General features: G+C 39.6%; 1 protein-coding gene across 1 annotated transcript in view; it reads left to right on the top strand.

The window, feature by feature from the left end:
* Positions 1-18560, top strand: part of AGMAT (agmatinase (putative)) — a 31367-nt gene extending 12807 nt beyond the window's left edge. Inside the window, exons 2-7 of the mRNA XM_085879839.1 lie at positions 3365-3567; positions 3914-3962; positions 7675-7870; positions 16111-16290; positions 16791-16875; positions 17893-18560. Of these exons, the coding sequence (XP_085735965.1) occupies positions 3365-3567; positions 3914-3962; positions 7675-7870; positions 16111-16290; positions 16791-16875; positions 17893-17984 (805 nt within the window). The 3' untranslated portion in view covers positions 17985-18560. The remainder of the gene's footprint in view (positions 1-3364; positions 3568-3913; positions 3963-7674; positions 7871-16110; positions 16291-16790; positions 16876-17892) is intronic.
* Positions 18561-21411: the final 2851 nt, after the last annotated feature.

Raw genomic sequence — 21411 nt, 5'->3', positions numbered from 1 at the left:
GGAGCTAGGGTGGTGGTGTGCGGGAAGAGGGAGTCGGTGTAGTCATACACAACCCAGCGATGCCGCAGGTAGCACTGCGTTACATGTCACCAGTGGCAGTTCAATGACAGGCCTGACCCAAATTAGTTGCACCTATAAAAGTAATTGAATCTATAAAATACAAAATGTAAATGCAAAATTATTTCAGTACTTTCACATTCACATGTAAATATTTTTGATGCGGTGATGTAATGCATGCAACATATATTTATGTGAACAGATATAACACAATCTATAGTTATAGTATGTCCTGTGAAATGTTTTTTAAAATACCAAAAAGTATTGATCAACATAAATAATCATATGGACGACAACCTCCTGTCAGGACCCAACAACACCCGAGCAGTTGTAGTTGTCATCCTTGCTGCAGCTGCCAAAGTTTCAAGGATAGTCAAACTATCACTTTTTCTTAGAATCTGGCACCAAGTGGTTATCGCTGTCCGATTGTCCTTGTAGCGGTGGGGGAGGGGCTATTTATACAGCAGTTATTCGGCATGACAACAATAAATTTAACCCTCCACACATCCAAATTAACCCAATTATTTGCACGACAAAATGGTAGCAACACAAGGGAAGCCGTTCATTCAAATATAAAGAAATAATTTATTGTACAAGACATGATAAACACAAATCCTGAGACAAAAAACTACAAGACAATCACCTATCTTCCACCTCGGTGGCCCACGCGCACATACAGACACACACAAAACTGAAACTGCAATTAATACAGCCACAACAATTGCAAAAAAATCAAGAAAAATATAAAGCAAAATATCAATAGATGAGCAGGGTACCCATCTCCGATGGGTTTGTGAACGTCTCACCTCAAATAAGCAATTTTTTGAATGTGTTTTGGTGGAAACGGGAATTCAGAGTAAATATACAGTGTGCAGATATTGTAGAAGGTGGAACCGGTAGCCTTGTCAACCTTGTTCCATTTCACCAGCTAAGAATTCCAATCCATGCTTGTTTTACCTCTGAAATTGTACTTGGGAGCGAGGCTGACATTATAGAAGCTCAACTAGGAAACGGATTTAGGCACTTTTTAGGCCTCCTGCCTGATTGAAGATTACTGCAGTTCTTTCCATGCCAACCGACCACATCCAAGCACCTATCCCTCAACATATTGCTTCTTCAGCCCCAACCCACTCCCTCTCTCTATGCTCCCCCAATAGTTTTGTTTTTGGCAATTTCCATTCGGTATTCCTCACAGCATTTCGTTTTAGTTTCCCATTCTCTAATCGGTAGATCAGTAGTTTCAGTTTCACTTTCCAACGTCCTTTTTTGCTTTGGGATATCAGTTTTGATTTGTCATTGCAACTTGTGATGCGATGCGAATGGTGCATGAAAAAGGTCATCTAAACAATTTTTGGAGGATTCTTTTTCGATTTTCTAAGGAGTCAAACATGGTCTAAATTGTCTGAAGTGTCTTAGAAAGTTTAAAAGGGGTATTCAAAGGTCTAAAAAGGGCCTAACAGGTCTAAGGGGTCTAAAGTGTCTTAAGGGTCCTTAAGGGTCTAAATGGAGTCTAAGGGTGAAAGAGCAAAATGAGTTTTAAAGTGTCCAAAGGGTCTTAAGGTTTCAAAAGGGTCATCAAAGGTCGATGGAGCTGAGAAGTGTCAAAACAGTTGAAGGTCTATACATCTCTAAATGGTCTAAATTGGTAGGAAGGGGTCTAAAGGGTGTAAAGGTCTAAGGGGTCAAAAGGGTTTTCAAATGGTATAAATGGGTATAAAGATTAAAGATGTCTTATGGGTCTAAATAGTATAAAGGTCAAATGAGTCTTTAAACGGTCGAACGGGTCTTCAGGGTCAAAGGTGTTTTTAATGGGACTAAGGGATATTTAAAGGGTCTAAATGATCGAAGGATGTTAAGGATCTGAGGGATCTAAGTGGTCTAATGGGTCTAAAGGATCCTTGAAGGCTTTTTTTTTAAAGCATCGAATGGTCTGAAAATGGTCTGAGGGTTCTCAAGGATGTAAGGGGTCTAAAGGGTCTTTCAAGGGCCTATAGGGTCAAAGGAGTCTTAATGGTCTAAATGCTCTAAAGTTTAAAAGAATGTAAATGATCTAAAGGAGGGTAAGGTGTCTAAAAGGGTCTGTACTCTGTGGTGTATAAAAGTTACGTTCCTATAGTATGTAACAGAATAGATGTGGGCACGGTTCAATAACATGTCATTAATAGAGTAATCACGGTCCAAGTCACATTCAAACAGTACGTAATTAATAGACATACTCACGTGGGTCCAGAACGGGTCCAATGGTTGTAAGGGTGTAAAGTCGAATGGGTACATTTCAATAGTATGTAATTAATGGACTGTTTTGATTCCCCAATTACATTTTGTGAAGCAACGTGAGTGGTACCCTAAAAACGTCATCTAAAACGATTTCTGGTGAGTTTTTCCTTCATTCAAGTTGCTCAAAACATGGACTGATTCATAAACTACACCATCTTGTCAAGGATAACTCCCGACATTCGATTGTACGTGAGTGTTTCGTCCTTGTTTTCAATGATTAATTTGGTTCATGTTTGTATGAGTTTTCTGGAACTGTTATATTGAATTTTTTTGCTGATGTACAAGTGGATTACTCTACATACCTTGTTGTGCCTTTGTATGCACAGTTGTTCTGCCATGAGTGTTTCTTACATCCCAAAAGGAGGTGACTCATACTTTCTGCTTCTATTTTGCCAAACCTTCACCTGTCAGACTGGCTCAGTCCCACCATTTTCTTAAAGCATTTGGTTTAGTGTCTTTGGTGTGTGTGTGTGTGTGTGTGTGTGTGTGTGTGTGTGTGTGTGTGTGTGTGTGTGTGTGTGTGTGTGTGTGCGTGCGCATGAATGAGCGAGCCCACCATGATTAGTTTATTATTTCTCCATAATAATGTTAGAAATGTGACGTTTGTGCATTATCACATCAACTTATCTGCTTGTGAGAGATTGTGAAAGCTGTTGCATCAGGTTCTACGACAACTATTTTGAAAGCCCATTGTTGTTAACTTTTTGGATCCTGAGCTCGTTGGACTTTTGGTTCTGCCACTCTGGGCTCCCTGGAGAAAAATCCGGCCGCTCAGGTATATGGAGATTTGAATAGCGGCTGGTAAAATGGCCGCAAGGGTTCAAGGGGTTAAGGTTCACATTTCCCATTTGGATATTGTCAATGGACTGTGTTGAGAAATCACATGCATGACAAGAACATCACAATAAACGGATGCTTTTTTGCATTAATTTGAAGGCCAATGGACATATCAACACAGCATAAGATTTAAGGCCTAGGATACCAGCTACATGCTCAGATCTGTTTCTCACTCAAGCTTTTGCCTTCACAGGTTTGGTCCGAGGCAAATCCGCAACGAGTCAGTGTTAATACGACATTATAACAGCTATACCCGAGCTGCACCATTTGAATCATTGGCTGTGGCAGACATTGGGGATGTCGCAGTCAACTTGTACAACCTTAAAGACAATATCCGCATCATCCGGGAATTCTACCACAACATATTATCAAGCGGTTGTCGGCCTCTGACCATGGGTTAGCGTCAAGTTTTTTTTTTTTCTTTTATTTACTCTTTTACCCATTTAATGCATGAAAAGACTCAGCAAAATTTTTTTTATCTCTTGTAAAAATGACAGTATGAAAGAATTATTAAATTAATTCATGCTTTCAAATTGGAAGATCTATTATATAATTAAGTATATTGAGAGATATTTGTCATTCATGATGAACTTTGCTACTCTGCGTGGCATGAATAATGTTTGACTTAAATCTCACAAAGTTTTCCTGGATTGACAGTATCTTGTACATCATTTTCTTTCAGGTCTAATTATCTTTGTTTCCTTCTTCCCCACCCCACCCCCCCCAATATACCTTCATAAAGGAGGGGATCACACGATTACATACCCGATACTTCAAGCCATTGCAAAAAAGTATGCTGTAATTTTTTTGTATTTCTAAGATGGTTGTTTGACACATATAATCGAGGAAAAGCAAACATACAATGAACAACACAAAGAGGAAGAATAGAATGTGAAAGAATGAGAAAATTTGCCAATTTTATTGTTAAGACATAGTATGTTTATGATGATTTTGGACAAAGTAGGAAGGATTAGTCAAACAATTGCACAGGCAGATAGAAATGATGAAAACAAAGGAATGAGCTTAACCTATACATTTCAATAACTTTCACAAGTTCATTTCCAGAATGACCATGTTTCTCCACATGTGGGTTTTTAGAGTAAGCCTGAGATCTTATCCTGAGACATGATGATTTAGCAATATTATGCAGCATGGCAAACTATATTTACCTCCTCCACTGAAGTTAGGTGGAGGTTTGATTTTTCACCACCTGTCTGTCTATGAGCAGGAGATCTCAAATAGGTATGGATGGATTCAGACAAAATTTGGTTGACAAGTTTGGTGTGTGTCAATGACAAAATGAAAACATTTTCGTGAAGATCCTGATCCGATAATATTTTAAAAACAATTCTTCACCATTGAGTGACAGGGCCAAAAGCGGGATAGCATTTGAGATTTTGGTTTAGGTCCAGATGTGGATCCGGCCTATTAGTGCAATACTGATTTCATCAATGATCTCTCCGACTCTCTGGAAAATCCTCTATATCTCTTTGCTGATGACTCCACCCTCTGCCGTACCATCGGTCATCCCTCAGACCGGCAAGCAGCAGCTTCTTCACTCTCTGTAGATTTGGGTAAAATCACAAACTGGTCCAACACGTGGAACATGTCTTTCAATCCGGACAAATCTCACACTCTCACTGTCTCTCTGAAAGGACCGTTTAGAACCCCCCCCCCATCCACTTTCTCAACAATCCTCTGGAAGAAGTCCTTTCTTTCAAATTTCTGGGTCTCACTATCTGCCATGACCTTTCCTGGGAAAGCCACATTTCAAACCTCGCCTCCAAAGGTGGTCGCCAAATGGGAATCCTCTATTGTGCAAAGTCCTTCCTCGGCCCTCCTGAGCTCTTGACCACTAACAAAGCTTACGTCCACAGCCTGATGGAGTACTGCTCTCCCCTCTGGGCTGGTGCTCCTGCCTCCCACCTTACTCGGCTTCACGCTGTAGAAACCAAGGCATTTCGGATCATTGGCATCTCCCGCAATGAGGCTGAGTCTTTGGGCCTCTCATTCTCTCACCGCAGGCTGGTCGGTGGTCTTTCTGTCTTCTACCGTCTCCTCTCCAGCCTCCCCCCCCCCGCTCTCTCTGCAATTTGTCCCCACCACATTTCCGCAGGGCGCTCAAGGTCCATCAACAACCCCCTTCTGGTAAAACTACCGAAATCACGAATCACTGCTCACCTTCACTCTTTCATTCCTCTTTTTTCCCCGCTTTTGGAATAAACTCCCTCACTCTATTCAATCCAATTCTTCCCTCCAGGGCTTCAAAACAGCTGTTCACCTACCACCTCTTATCATCCCCCATCCAAATCCTCGATCTTTTCTACCCCCGATAATCAACCCAAGCCCACCTCCTTCAAATTCCCTGCTTTCCTTCCTGAAAGTCCCTGCAATGTCCATCTTCTATTCCCCATGTTCCCCGCCCCATCCCTCTCCCTTCCACAGATCTCCTAATGTCTCTGTTCCCCACTGTGTTTTTACTTCCCACTCCCTCCCCTCTTGTCTCATGCCCCCCTTGCTTGTCTCGACAAGGTATACAAAAAAAAATTAAAAAAAAATAAAAACCTAAACTGTTCAGCCGAGCAGAGGTATGCACTCTTTTGATTTCCATTATAGTTATCAAAGCACCTATGTTTATATTGTATATCATTCTTTTATCCTGCAAATGAAATATCATTGGTGTACAATGCAGTGTTTTAAAAGGCATCTATTTTTCCTTTGTGACAGAGTTTTTCGAAGTAAAGTAAGATTACTTTTGTTAACCAGAATAAAATAATCAACATTGTGTGATTAATTATGTTCAAAGCAGGATTCCCCCCTCCCCCCAATAGAAGCAGGAATTTAACTAGAAGGGTACTCAGTGGAGCACATACCTCCGCCATGCCTTGCCTTATCGACGAGAACATACCGGGCTCAATACATTTTTTTATATATCATGCTACATATCGTTTTTGGCCCTATCTCTCAATGAAATAGAATCACTTAAAAAATTAAATAACCCTCGAATCTAGATCCGGATTCGGATCTTTACCAAAATCGAATTAATTTGTTGTGGTCACACACCCAACCTGTCCACCAAATTTCATTTGAATCCGTCCACAACTTTTTGAGATATCGTGTTATATATTAGTTTCGCCCAATCTTTCAATGGTGAAGATTCACTTAAAAAAATTATCGGATCCGGATCTTCACCAAAATTGAATCAATTCTTCTTGTCACACACCCAACGTTTCCACCAATTTTCGTCTGAATCCATCCATAAAATTTTGAGATATCCTGCACTCACACAGACAGACAGACAAACAAACAGACAAAGAGGGGTGAAAACATTACGTCCTCCACCAAAGGAAAAGGAGGTTATCACTCATGGAGCGACATTTGACAAAACAGAATAAAGTATCATCACCAAAATGTGCAGTAATCATTTCGTCCTTGTCACATACCCAAGATCTCCACCAAATCTTGTCCAAATCCGTCTACAACTTTTTGAGATATTTTGTTCACAAACAAACAGACCGAGAGGGGTGAAAACATAACCTCCTTTACCTTCAGTGGCAGAGGTAATAACCTTCCCAATAAATACATTTTGAAATGTATCCATACCACAAAATGTCTCTGAAGATAGTAGGTGAGTCCAATAATTCCATAAAACGTTTCAATAATAGACTGATAATGGAAAAGGTCAACTGTGTCCAGCGAAGAGGAAGTAAGAAAAACTTTCCTTGAACCTGGAATTGAAGATCAGTCCAAGTGGAAGAAAGTTTGAAGGAATATCTAGTTTTCCCTCAGAAATGCATTACTCACAATAACACATTTGGGATGAAATACAACTTTTTTGGAGGACTATTTGGCAAAAGCAGAAAGGAATGGAGAAGAACGACCCTCAGAAGTCCTCAATGTTGTCTTTCAGATAGAAAATGTGACATCAATGGCGATGGTGGTATTTTTTTTTTTTTGAAAGAGAATTTGGGTGCCACACTGTTCAAAAACACAAGAAATATACAAGGAGAGCAATCATTCCTCTTGCCTGTGATTCAAGCCTCTTCCTCCTCCTCCCCCTCCTCCTCCTCCTCCTCCTTCATATGAAACACAAGGCTGCAGGTAGCATCATTGGCTGAGGAAACAGCTGTGCTGCTGATGCATTGCTCCTATTACCAGTACACTGGAACTCATTTCACCCACCTTGGAAGGATGACAGGTTGAGTCAACCCCACCTGGTGTTAATTCAACGAAATAAAACGAGGGGCTCAAACTGAGGACCATAAGCTCCTAAGCCAGCCAACCTAACCACAAAGCCAACACCAGGATTTGTGATCCAAAGCATCCTGTGTCATTGTGTCAGATGTGCCAACAAGACAGGAACTGAACCAAAAATTGATGATAAGTATATGGTAAGCCAGTTAGAGAGATGGCATTTGACTGATTGAAAGGGGAGAGTACTGATTTGATATTGTTAATGTAAATACTCTATCTCATTCAGATTTTCCTACTTTTGCGAGGTAGGTACGGACCAGTTGGATTGGTGCATGTGGATGCACATGATGACACTTCTGACTCTGTTGCTGGAGAGAAAGTGTATCATGGTTCACCATTTCGGCGCTGCGTTGATGAGAAACTGCTCGATTGTAAACGTGTGCTGCAGATTGGCCTTCGGGGAAGCTTGGCGAATTCTCATAACTACGACTGGAGCATCAAACAGGCAAAGCGATAATAACAATAGTAATAATAATAATAATAATAATAATTATAGTAATAATAATATTTAGAGCAATCTTACATTTAATATTTATTGAGTTTTGATTGAACTTCATTTTTACTATTTTGATATTCTTACACTTCGCTGACACTATTTTTTTTTGATTATGATTTAGATATTTTGCTGGTTTTGTATCTGCAGTGAACTCTCTCCATTTTGATTTTCCACTAAATTCAGATGAACCATTTTGAAGTGAGCTACGTGGATGATGACCACCAGAAATTATAATACAAACTAGAATAAACCCTTTTGTTGGAGCTGTTGCTTTAACTGTATATCTAACATAAAATAAAACCCACCTCCATTTCCTTCTGTTCCTTGACTCCACATTTCATTTGTTTAACTTTAGGATTAATGGTGACATTAAACAGCACAATGCAAGATTAATGAAGGTGATTTTCATCCTCAGGTCTTGGAGAAACTTGATAAAACACTATAAAAAGTTAGCGTACTGATTGAAGGAAAGCAAAAGGACAGTACAAACATTCGAGTGTTTGGTGTGGTGGGTTATACAGATACCCATGGTGATGGTGATGGAGGCCCATATACTCTTAATTGAGGATTGGGACATTCATCATGATGAACTATTCCATGGCTAAGAACAAATGCTGGACAGGTTGCCACTGTGTTGTAGTGTGTGAAAAGGTCTGTGGAGTGAATCAAAAGCCACACCAGTAAAGGAAATGCAGTAAGGCTTTCCCTGCTCCATCACCAAGCCTCTCTTTTCTGTAAGGGAACAGGGAAATAATTGGGAATACACGGACATGTCACATGTGGAGAAGGCACCAAAAGCTGTCAGTCTACATGTCCTGCTTCAGCGCTCTGTTTGTCAGTCGATTCATTCTGTCTTCTTCCTGCAAGGAACATCTATCTTGATGTCACCTGAACCTTTGAGTACCAGCATTCATTTGAGTGGAGACTTTCTTTACTACCTTGAGGATAAATGAAACAGAACAAAAGGAGGTACATGGGAAACGGTCACACATATTGTAATACTTACCGCAATTGCTCGAGGACTTTTATGCTTTACCGCACAGCAGAAGCAAATGCCCCCCTCACTTGTTAATATATTTAAAACCTACAAAGACTTTACATTGCATTATTTATCACCATCGTTAATGCCAAGGCCCATGCCTTTATTGATGTGTAACATTAAAAAGAAACATGTACAGTGAACTGCAAGATATTGTATATACGGAGGCAAGACTCGTGGAAAAGCAAGAACACAGAACACATCAGGACACGATATAACAAAACAAACAGCAGAAAGAAGGAGAAAATGCCAACAGTAGGGCCAAGGGAGAAAATAGATATAGACGGACAAACAATCTCCGGTTGTTTGTCTCACTTATCTCCAGTTGTTTGTCTCACTTATCTCCAGTTGTTTGTCTCACTTATTTCTGCTTCTTTGACAAACAATCTCACTTGTCTCCGGTTCTGGGTTTGGCGCATCGGCAGGTTCTCTCATGGGTCTCTCCTGACTTTCTCAAAGTTAAGTTTCTGGTCGATTTTTGTGCCATTTCACACTTTATTTTCTCACCTACATGCTTAGTGTGTGCTCCTAGTTCGGTTTTGTTTCAAAAATCGTGATATTTTGTGAATTTTCGTCGACCTTGTCTTAACGGGTTCCTTTAAGCCTACCCATCCTTCCCCTCTCGGTGTATAATCGTTTTTATTTGTATTCTCTCCCTATTTAGTCCATGAGCCAGTAGGGTTGGTCGGTCTATCTGGGGGGAATAATTTTCATAGTGATTTTTGGCAAGGTATATAACCCTAAAGTTAGAAAATATGTGATAGCATTGCATAGGTGGGAGCTTTTTGTGTGTTATCACCCTGTTTATATGCCTACCCTTAAATAAGCTTTTGTGCAAAATGGCCAGTACAAGGTACGACATCCTACCTCAACTTAACAACATTTTTTTTCGGTCAAACATTAACATTGAAATTTGTCTCATTTTGCTTGGATTATTTGCTTCTCAACAAAAAGTGCTAAACATGCTGAGGTTGAAAGGTATGTCATTGGTGACACATATATCAGTCTATTTCCTATGTGATAAATCATACCACCTTTAGAAAAGTATGTCTATCATTCACTGTGGAAAGTAAATAAAATTTCTGGAACAATATAATTACATGGTTGTTTAGCAAATGTTCGAGATGAACTTAAAAATCATAATCATTATCCAGTTTTTCAATATCCTCATCTAAACTTTCCCCATCGTCTGACTCAAAGATGGATGCTTGGTTCTCACAGTCTGGCAGTATGCACATATCAGTGCATTTCAGTCAGTTTGACAAACACACACATTTTGGTAATGAATACTTCCTTTTACAATTGTAGGCCAATAAATCAAGGACCGCCTCAGGTGCTGGCTGACTCTCCAATCCATCCAGTGCACCACCAACTGTTCAACTCCTTCCTTCTTCCTTCTCTGTCTTCTATTCTCAGCCAACAGGACTTGGTCATTGAAATCATACATAAAATCATGAACCTTCAAATAATTTAGGATGTTTTTATCAATGTATTTATAGCCTGCATGCAAGAAAAACTGAAGGTAACAAATTTTCCTTGAGTTTGGGTATTTTTCATTTTTTGTGGTAGGGTAACAATAATGACAATAACATTTATAATGTACATCTAACTTAAAATATATTTTGTTATTTTAGTTTATGATTAAATTTTCTTCAAATTCACTTATTTAACCATGGTATCCATGAATAAGGGTATGGGCAAAAAACTTCCGTACCACTTTTTATGAAAACAAAATCATATGTTCTGCAATGTATCAGCACTGGACTATCAGTGCCTGTAATTGCAAACACTAAATGCTAGGCTAGTTTTAACAACTGTTTTGAAAAGCAAATAACATGAGCTAAACTAGATATTCAATAACATGAACAATTTTCAAGAAGATATAGCCCATAATAAGAGAGAACCATTAGTTTTAAATAGAATGTCTTCTGTCTTACACCGAATTCAGAAAAGTTTATTTTGGGATGGGGTTACTAAACGGCTAAGAACACACAAAAGACAACCACCAATGTAATGCTATCACATCGTTTCTGACTTGAGATCTATACGCTGTGAAAAATTATGATAAGCATTATTCCTCTCCGATGGTACCAGTGGCCAAAAATTACCGGTTCTGGCACATGGCCTAATTACCTTCAATTCCTATCTTCCCCACTTTCTCAATGCCCCCATCCCTCCCAACTAAACACTCTGTTTCTTGTCTTAAATATAATGAAAAAAAACAACAACCTTCCTCCTTGCATATCCACGAATCCCTATCCTTCTTATTCTTCTTCCTCTTCCTTCTGCCGGCACACTATCTTAATTCTATTTGAGCTGACCCACTCTCTCCATTAACTTCACCATTTTTTCCTACAACCTTCCATTCACGAATCTTGCCTAATCTTCAAAAATCCATCAAAAATTAATAATTTTCCTTATATCCTTTTGATCCGTACACCTCCTGTAACCATGTGTCTCCCTCCACCCTCTTCATGATATTTTTCATCGACCCAGCAGCTTCACTCTGCGTTTACAGTTCCAAATTCACCACACACCTCCACAATTTTACTTCAACCTTCCCTTTTCCGAATGTTACGCAATCCTTATTTAAAATAAATAAATATATCCACTTTTGACGATACACTTTCCGTAACCACAGGCTTCTCCTGGAACAATGTGATCTGTTTCCACCCTCTGCATTTACCGATCAAAATTCAACATTCACCTCACAATTTTTTCTACAACCTTTACATTTCCTAATCTGATGAAAACTCTCTCAAACAACAATAATAATACTACTAATAATAATAATCTCTTATAATGCTTCATCTTCCTCTTTCACACGTGTGGTACTCATAACTGTATCATAATTCACTACTCTTCTCCTATTTCAACAGACTTCTCTCAATTCGACATTTCCTTCATACCTTGCCTAAACAATCCATGTGTTACAGCGTTTCTTCTCTCCATTCCGTGAATTCGCCTTCATTGCATCCATCAAGAACTATCTTTAATCGCATTTCTGACCGAAAAAAAAATTCAAAAACCCCACTTTGCTATGAGTGTTCGCTTTCCATCAACAATTCTTTGTTCCAACTTCAGTGCCAACTCACCCCTCTCACCCCTCCCTCTCAAAGCAACCATCAAACTATTCTCCCTCCAAACCTTCCTCTCACCTTTCTCAAAAAATTCTCCCTCACCTTTCTCCCTCAACTCTCCCCACTCACCCTTCTCCCACCATTCACCCCCTCATACCAGGCATAGATCATGGCACAGTGGTCCAATACCTCAGACCGTCCAAGAGGAATTTAGAGTGAGCCCGCCTAAGAGAGCCATGGCTTAGCATGAATGCTTAGCTGATTATAACCCACTGTGTTGTTTATGGTTGTTTATGATGATTTTTGACAAAGCCGGAATGATTAGATACAAATGATACAAGACAAAGTCATACAATTGCACAGGCAGACAGAAATGATGAAAACAAAGGAATGAGCTTAACCTGGACATTGCAATAGCTTCCAGAAGCTCATTTCCACAATGACCATGTTTCACCGTACATGAGTTTCTAGAGTATGCCTGAGATCTTATCCTGAGACCTGATGTTTTAGCCATCAGGTTAATCATGAAACGGCTCATCAACGGCTCATGTACAGACGCACGCACACACACACACACACACACACACACACACACACACACACACACACACACACACACACACACACACACACACACACACACACACACACACACACACACCAAGACCAAGGTACCAAGTGCTTTCAGAAAATGGCAGGACTGAGCCAAACCGATAGGTGAAGCTTTTGCAAAGTAGAAACATAAAACATGAATCACTTTTGGGATGTAAAAAAAAAACCTCATGGCAGAACAATTGTGCATACAAAGGCACAACAAATCCAATAAGCCCTGGCGAAAGAGTTAGAATGCCATACTTATCGTCCTCAACGAGTCTCCCCTTGCCATCTCCTAACTGTTCTTGCCCCTCATGTGATATGGCATGGCCACTAAGATAGCGATCTCCTGCTGTTTGCCCAAACAGGACACAGCCCGCTGCTCCGGCCAATCGTGGGGTTTCTCCTTATTACCATGTCCTGGTCATTGTTGCAAGTTGTTGCAGCAGTGGCTGGGTCCTCCCTGAGAGGGGAGGGGGGGGGTCCCATCACAGGTGGCATCAATAGTATCAGAGCTGATGCCATGGCATCAAGACCATTTCGTTGCCAGAGTGAGAATGAAATGGAGCTTTGTGTTGTGCAATGGGTGACTTCATATTAATTATCCTGTCAGGGGTCCCTTCATCTTACCTTGCCTGGCACTCCCTCATCTTGTAAATAAGTATTGTGTTTATTAATAGTGTCTTTGTGCATGATTCTGTGTCCTCTTTCCTAATGCCTATGGAATCATTAGTTATTGCTAAAGGCTGTATGTGTATGCATCAAATTACCACCATTTTCCCATGCTCTCATTTGAGTTAATTGGTATCCCTGAAAGACTAAATTGTTAATTATCTTGTTTATTGACAGGATATTTTTTTATTGATATCCTGCAATTTTATAATGCATTTCGAGTAGGAGGTGACATAATCCCGCCTCTTGCAAATTGTAGACCAGTTGGTGTAATCCTTATAATTAAGCATTTCAGTGTCGTTTCACTCCTAAATGTGGTTAAACATGACGTTTTTAGTTGGGGCCATCCACGTGACAATATTTTTATTTGAAAGGTTAAATGAAACCTATTGCTAAGTTTAATGACACAGAAGAAAGACAGGTGTGGAGGAGGAATGAGAATTTTGAGTTGCAGTTCTGTATTCTTGATATAATTATTCCCTGATGCCTGCCCTTTCTTCCTAGACTTTTTCAAAAAGAAAGATAGCACGATCGTTGAGTCCATCTAAATTTCGATGAAGTAGAAACAAGGATTTGAGGATGTAATGTAGATGCGACATTTGCCTATGTGCATTTCAATTCCACTGAGTGCATAAAGTACAATCTTAACACATGTTGAAGAATCACTTTTACCATCTTGACGCAGAATTCTTCACTGCTCCAATTTTGGCAATGGGGGTTTAATTGCCATTTAAAAAGCGAACAACATGGAGATATTGCATGCAGCTACCTTCCTTAAAACACTTCCAGCTAATAAATAAAATACACAAATTATATTGCGTGAAAAGAGCATTCAATATTTTCTGTCTGTTGACTGAGATGTGAAGTGGGCTTCTATTCCATCTTAGCCATCTCCCACAGAGATGTTTATCCATCGCCATCCTCTGGAATGTCTCCATTCCATTATGCCCATCAGCATCATCCCACTGACTTGATATTCATTACCTTTGTCACAGAAGTTGGATGGAGGTTATGTTTTCACCCCTGTTTGTAAGACTGTTTGTGTGTGAGCAGGATAACTTAAAAATATTGTGGATGGATTTGGACAAAACATGGTGGACAAGTTGGGTGTGTGACAAGGACAAATTGTTTAGATTTTGGTGAAGATCTAGATCCGGATCCAGATCCTGATCCAACATTTTTAAGTGATTCTTTACCAGTAGGAGATAGGGCCAAAACGATGTAGAGCACAATATCTCAAAATGTGGACGGATTCGGATGAAACTTGGTGGATGAGTTGGGTAGGTGACAAGAACAAGCCAATTAGATTTTGTTTAAGGTCCAGATGTGGATCCAGCCTATCAGTAGACTACAAAACGTAAACTGTTTAGCTTGGTAGAGATATGCGCTCTACCGAGTGCCATATAGTTTATATTGCGTCTATCAGCATGATTTTTATCAGGGAAACATTTTTTGTTCTATTTTGTAAAAAAAACGAAAAAAAATTTAAGTTCTTGAAAGCTCTGAGTGCAGCCCATTGTTCAGCAAAGTAATATAAGCTAATGGACACCATTTTATATTGCTGTCGAGTAGAAGTAATAACCTTCACTAAAAATACATTAATTATGCATGAATAAACAAAACTATAACTGCGAGCAGTGCTGTCGGCTTCCAAGATGTAAGAATCTGCCACTCACATGAAGCCTCATTTGTTTTGTGGGAGGATGGAGCCCAAATCTGTCATCAGCAGGAAAACAAAAATGTAGAGCATCCCTTGACGATCCATACATTGGAGCAATGTGATTTATATTCATAGAATTGTGAAATATAAAACCTCCATTATCAATCTATAATAAAGCCTAACTCATGGGACATTCAATGATGTTATCCGATTTGGTGAGAGTCAAACTTTTGAGGCCATTTTATCTTAGAGACTGCAGCCATGCTCATGCGACCATTATAACATGTAACCAGCTTCCAGAGTTTTCAGACTAGAAACGTCAACCACACAAATCGATATGGCCTCGGTGTACTTATGCTGTCTGACAAATTTCATGGTGACCAGTTTCATAGTTAAATTATAATAATAGGTATTCCCTTATAAGCAACTTCAAGGCAAGAGGAGATTCAAGACAAGGCAACTTCATGGCAAGGCCCATCATAGTCTGCGCACTATTATTTCTAACTTATGGTCGTTTGTCCATGCTCTATCCTTTTGAAATGCTGAGCATCAAACAAGGAAGCAGCAAGTCCTTGGTATGACTCGGCTGGGATTCGAACAACCACCCTTCCAGATTCGGGATGAATTGCTCTATCCATTACACCTGGTCTGTTCTGGAGAAGATGATTGTTTTATGTTTAGGAAAAAAAAAGTCAAAGATGGCCACCAAGATCAAGTTCCAATAGTGTGCTATGAACATGCATTGATTAGCAGAGCCAGCAATAACAGTTTTTCAAAAGCGTTCCATAAAAATAGGAGGAACGAGAATAATAATCCTAACAATAATAATAGGCTTTGTGCTTGTGGGTTTGGAAGTTCTAACCCAAATCTAAAATCTTTCTCACCCAAATTTTTGTTAACTCAAATGATCTTGAAAATGTATCTACTCAAATTGGTCAGAGTTGACTGTATTTTGCTTGTTATTCATATGGATATTCTTTCGTTTTTGTTGCTGGTTTCAAACATCCCAATGTTGCTCATGAACAAAAAATACCAAATGTAATGTGGAGGAACAATTTCTGAGCAGTTTAGGTGTTTGTGAACCCCCATTTCTGTTCTTCTTGTGTAACCCATTTTCATAAATACATATTTGCTGTATGTGCAGGGATTTCGTATTGTACAGGCTGAACATTGCTGGTACAAAAGCCTTGCGCCATTGATGGAAGAAGTCGCTACACAGATGGGACCAGGTCCCGTGTACATCAGCTTTGACATCGATGCACTAGATCCGGCCTTTGCACCTGGTACAGGCACACCTGAAATTGGCGGTCTGACAACCCCCCAGGTATATTTATTGTGTTGGACAACTTAGACCAACATACAATTTGATCAGCTTGTAAATACAAATCTCAATTCTCCAATAATATCATCTGGCAAAATTTTTTTTTTAATTCAACACTGCTCATTTCCCAGATGGGCAACACCACCTCCTTCTACCCTGGTTCATCCATCATATCTGAGGAAGAACCTGACTTAACCAAATAAATTATTTGTTTGAATGGAATTCAGAATGTTCAGGCTAACACGGCAACAGCAAAAAATATATCGATGGAGTTATTGCCAGGTCATATTCTGCAGAATAAATGTGTTAAAGTCTCCGAATGAAAGCATAAGGTAACATCAGTAAAGTATCAAGTTTATACTTTACCCACATTATACAAGAAACAATGCACTACCCTCTCCGTGGTTATAACTGCAGTAATAATGTCACTGAGGCTGAATTCACAAATTGTTTGATTTCATTTATCTTGACTCGTAATACCACTTTCATTTCTTCTTTTTAAGGCATTAGAAATTATACGTGGATGTCGAGGGATGAACATTATCGGCTGTGACTTGGTGGAAGTTTCTCCTCCGTACGATACCACAGGTACGACATTTTTGTATGTGATTATGTATATTTCATCACCTGTCCTTACCTCGAACAAAGGATTAAAAAAAAATTGTATACCATTACCATATCTGAACATTATACGAAAGTGAATCATTATTTTTTTTCAAAAATAGAATCAATAAACCAATTGATAAAAAAAAGAATCAAAATGATTTTAGAAAATGGAATCTATTTTTGACACTCATTCTCTTTACCTTTGAAGAGAATCATGATATATTTATGTTCTGCAAAAAAAATACTGGTGGAAGTAGCTGTCTAAAATATTAGTGAATTGTGATTTAGAGGCCCATACTCTTTACAGTGCTCTGTGGAGTAGTCTGACGATGTTTCTCGTCTATAATAAACGTTTTGAGGCACATACTCTCGAAGGCTCGCCAGTCCAACACCGGGTACTCACATGAAGTTGATATGGGCATAAGTAGCCACTCCTTCCTGAAATAAACTGGGACCTTTAATGTCCACTAACGATCTCCAGGCGGGCCTTTCAGCTTAACATCTTTCCATGGAATTGGTGACACACTGATGCATCATGCCTTGCATGCAAAATACTAGAATGACAGTTGATGGCTGGGCTGAGATTTAACCCAGGTTCAGCAGCTCAAAGGTGAATGCATATACCTACCTGTCTCGGCTATCTGACCAGCCACAATTAGCTAAATAACCATAAAATAATTATGTTATTTCAAACAGCAAGTTTAATATTTTCCTTCAAATGATGATCTTTCTCACCAAAATATTGGTGGCTATTGTTTATATCATTCTGCAAGACATATCTTTACGTAATTATTTATTGATGCATTTACTTTGATTAAACTTGGAGATGGCAGTTGGATTGTTTATTAACACAAAGTTTCAGAAGTCATTTTTGATAGATTGTAATAATTTGTTTACTTATTTAAGAATTTTCAATTTAATCTTCCATTCAACCTAACTTATTAAATCTTTTTTCTGAATGCTTTGAAATAAATCATGAGAATTGTAACTTTCTTGCAGGTAACACAGCTTTAGTCGGTGCAAACTTGTTGTTCGAGATGCTTTGTGTTCTTCCTGGAGTCAAATACGGAAACCTTCCTCTGAACAAGTAAATGCTTTATAATAACCTATTTCTCCAGCTGAAAGCATACATACAAGAGCTTTCTGAATCCGAGAATACAATATGTGAAACAGATTTTGCATTTATTTTGATTAACCACTGAAGTAACTGTCTTTTCCATAATTCAATTTCACCTGAATCTGCTTTCAGTGTTCAGTTGTCACTATGAGAACCTACAAGTTCAGTTGACCATTTATGTTTCGTGAATTTGTTTCTTTTTGATCCAATCGTATGCCGTAATTATAAACATATTTTTGGCAATGCTCAACATTTAATTGCATGGTTCATGGGGTCATTTCTAAGCCTTGAGCACGAGTAAGTGGGGTGGAGAATTTTGTAGTTGGAGGTAAACTTCAATTTTTTTCGGATTTTAACATGGACATTAACCTGCTGTTGAAGTTACCATAAAGTTAAGCTCACAGATTTATGTCATCATGGAGACAATGAGATATCTTAATGAGGTAAATCCACAGACATGTTCCACTGAGTGTGGAAAGGCTTGAAATCCATTTGCAATGAATTTACCATAGAACTCTAAATGATAATAATAAAGGACTCTTCCACCCTATTATGACTTTTGACTGATTAAGCTGAAAGCATCAATTTTTTGCGGTTTCTTGGCATTGCTCAAATATTTATTATACAACCAGTCTGTATTACAATCAATCCAAACATGAATTGTCAAAATATATACCTTCGTGCCACCCTTCAGACTTCGGCAGATCGACATTGGTCTGGTGTCTTGTTTTTGATTTTACAGGTGTCAAAGATCAAAATGGTTGTATAATTAAGGTTCATGGCATGACAAGGCTTTGTTTTGTAAAAAAAAAAAAATGGAGGCAACAATGAGCTCAAACATACAGTGTTGTAACGGTCATGTGCTCTTCAACGACCATAAGGCCATCCAGCAGGTATGGGACGAAAGGATCTCCACATATGCTACATTAATTTTAGCACAAATTGGTGTCTCAGAACACACGACAGTGGTGAATCTGCCGACAGGAAGATTTGAGCAAACCTTTTTCAGCTATCCACATTTGCTACGCTTCATCGCCAACCCGATATGCCTGTGTACCAGGTTAATAAGCCATAATAAGCCATGTAACCCCCCCCCCCCGATAACCACACAAAATTTCAACAAAACAAATTTATTATGTGGAGGAAAGAGGAGGAAGACGAATCTGAACACCCAGTGGAGATCACAGACAGTTAAAAGTAGTAAATTAACCCAACATGCTATTGCAAATATGATGGCCTTATAAATTTACACAATGTATCCCCATAACCACAATGGCCTTAACACGTACACCATGGCTCTTTCACTTGGGGATGTGGGGGGTGGTGTGCTGAGACACGGGACAGAGAAACGAGATGACGAGACGAAGAGAGAAAAACTGTGCTGCACGAGCTCTGCTCACATGCAGTGTGGGTCCGTTCAGGTGTGTGTGTGTTTTACTTGACTCGATCGGCCATTGCAGTCCTGTTTGGCATGCTGTGATTTGGTGCGGGGCATTTCCTCTTCGCTTTGCACCTGGAAATCATGAAATCTTCACCAGAGGACCACCCAAATTGCCAGTAACCCATATGCCATATTCTCCACCTTGCGCCACCCAACGAACTACAGATCCAAGGATCTGGCTGATGAAGGATATAATTAAATAAGGCCGTTAATTATTTTCAAAAGGGGTGTTTTAATTAACCCAAACACACAATTTTCACTCTTGCACTTCCTTGAAGTTTTCTTAGTATGCATGCAAAGTTTCAGGCAGGTTTTATGGTTTTGGAGTTATGGAGGAAACACCCACACTGACACACACACAATGCCTTATATTAGTAAAGACTAGTGGCGTGTGTTTCCTGGTGTTGGCTTAGTGGTTAGGGTGGCGGCTTGGGATCCCAGGGTCCTGAGTTCAAGCCCCGTTGGCTGCTGAATTAACACCAGGAGGTTGACTCAGCCTGTCATCCTTCCGAGGTCGGCGAAATGAGTACCAGTGTACTGGTCCCGGTGTATGCCCTGGTTAGAATAGGTGTACCATATCCCTGTGTGTCGTAAGAGGCGACCAGGGTTGGCGTCAGGAAGGGCATCCGGCCATAAAACATTGCCTCAAGAAAAAGCCAAACCCCTGCACAGCAGGGAAAAATGGCTGTAAAAACCGTTATACATATACATATAGTGGCGTGTGTTTACACATTGTGTAAGCATATGAACCATGTTTCCCCATTGTCTTAGGCCGCTCACCTGCATTTGATTTTTCATTTCTTTATTTTCTATTTTATTTTTTTCATGCTTTCCAGTGGTTCTGTGATTTTTTTTCCTTGTGCATCGGCTTCGATGTCCATTGGCACACAAAATTACCGTACTTCCCCATTGTCTCAAGTCACTCACTCACCTGAATTTTTTTCTTTCATTAATATTTTCAGATATGGATGTTGCCCGACGATTCTGTGATTCTTTTCCTCTGTACTGGCTTTGATGCCCACCGGCACGCATAATTTCAGCTCTCTACTTCCTCTGGAAGGTACTGATCTTTAATATCAGTCAGTGAGTCAGTGAGTGGTTAGAAAGAAGTTTACATATTAGACACACATACACACACTCACACACACATTATGAGGTGGCCATTACTCAAACAGTGTAACTGTATTTTGTCACACTAACACACCCTTTTGGTGAAACTCCCCAAATCCAAAATCACTGCTCACCTTTTCCCACCTGTAGAAGCAACTTCCACATTCTCTTTGATCTCATTATTCCATCCAGGTCTTCAAGGCAGCTATTCACCACAATCTCAGATCATCTCCCATGCAAAACCATGATATTTTCTACCCCCTAAATAACACACCTTTCCCTCCACTCCCCTACCCCCAATTCCCTGTTTCTCTTTTCTGAGAATTTGCTTCTGTATCCATTCTGTCCATCCCCTGCATGCTCCCTTACCCCTCATTCGTCCCCACATCCCTTGATTGTTCATCTCTGTCTATTTTGTCCCTCGGCCCTGCTATTGGCTTCCCCCCTCTTCTTTTTGCTGTCCCTTCATTAACCTGTGTACTGCCCTTGGGTCGGGGAGGAGGCAATCAACATTTAAACAACTATCTGTACACAAAGCTGGAGCAGGATTGTATGGACTAAATATTGGAAGCAGTCGGTCGTCATACAATTGGCTTGTCAAAGAAAGGGGATGCAAGAGAATGTTCAAATAACCGAACCATTTTCTTGATTTCACATGCAAGCAATATATTACAAAAGATCATTCAACACAGAATAGAATAATTAATTCAACACAAGAGATTCCCATTGAGGAAACATGTCTCAGAAGAGGAAGAGTTGCTCGAGATCCAGTCGTGTAAGGACCTGAAAGTCCTTGGAGTGTCCATCTTGTTTACCCTGTGTACGCTGCACCATCCCTCTCCTTACCAAA

The sequence above is a fragment of the Eptatretus burgeri genome, chromosome 4, assembly GCF_056783735.1.
Source record: "Eptatretus burgeri isolate ZD-2024b chromosome 4, Ebu_testis_v1, whole genome shotgun sequence".
NCBI lineage: Eukaryota > Metazoa > Chordata > Myxini > Myxiniformes > Myxinidae > Eptatretus > Eptatretus burgeri.
Note: the sequence above shows the minus strand (reverse complement) of the source record. Positions and strands in the feature narration are given on the sequence as shown.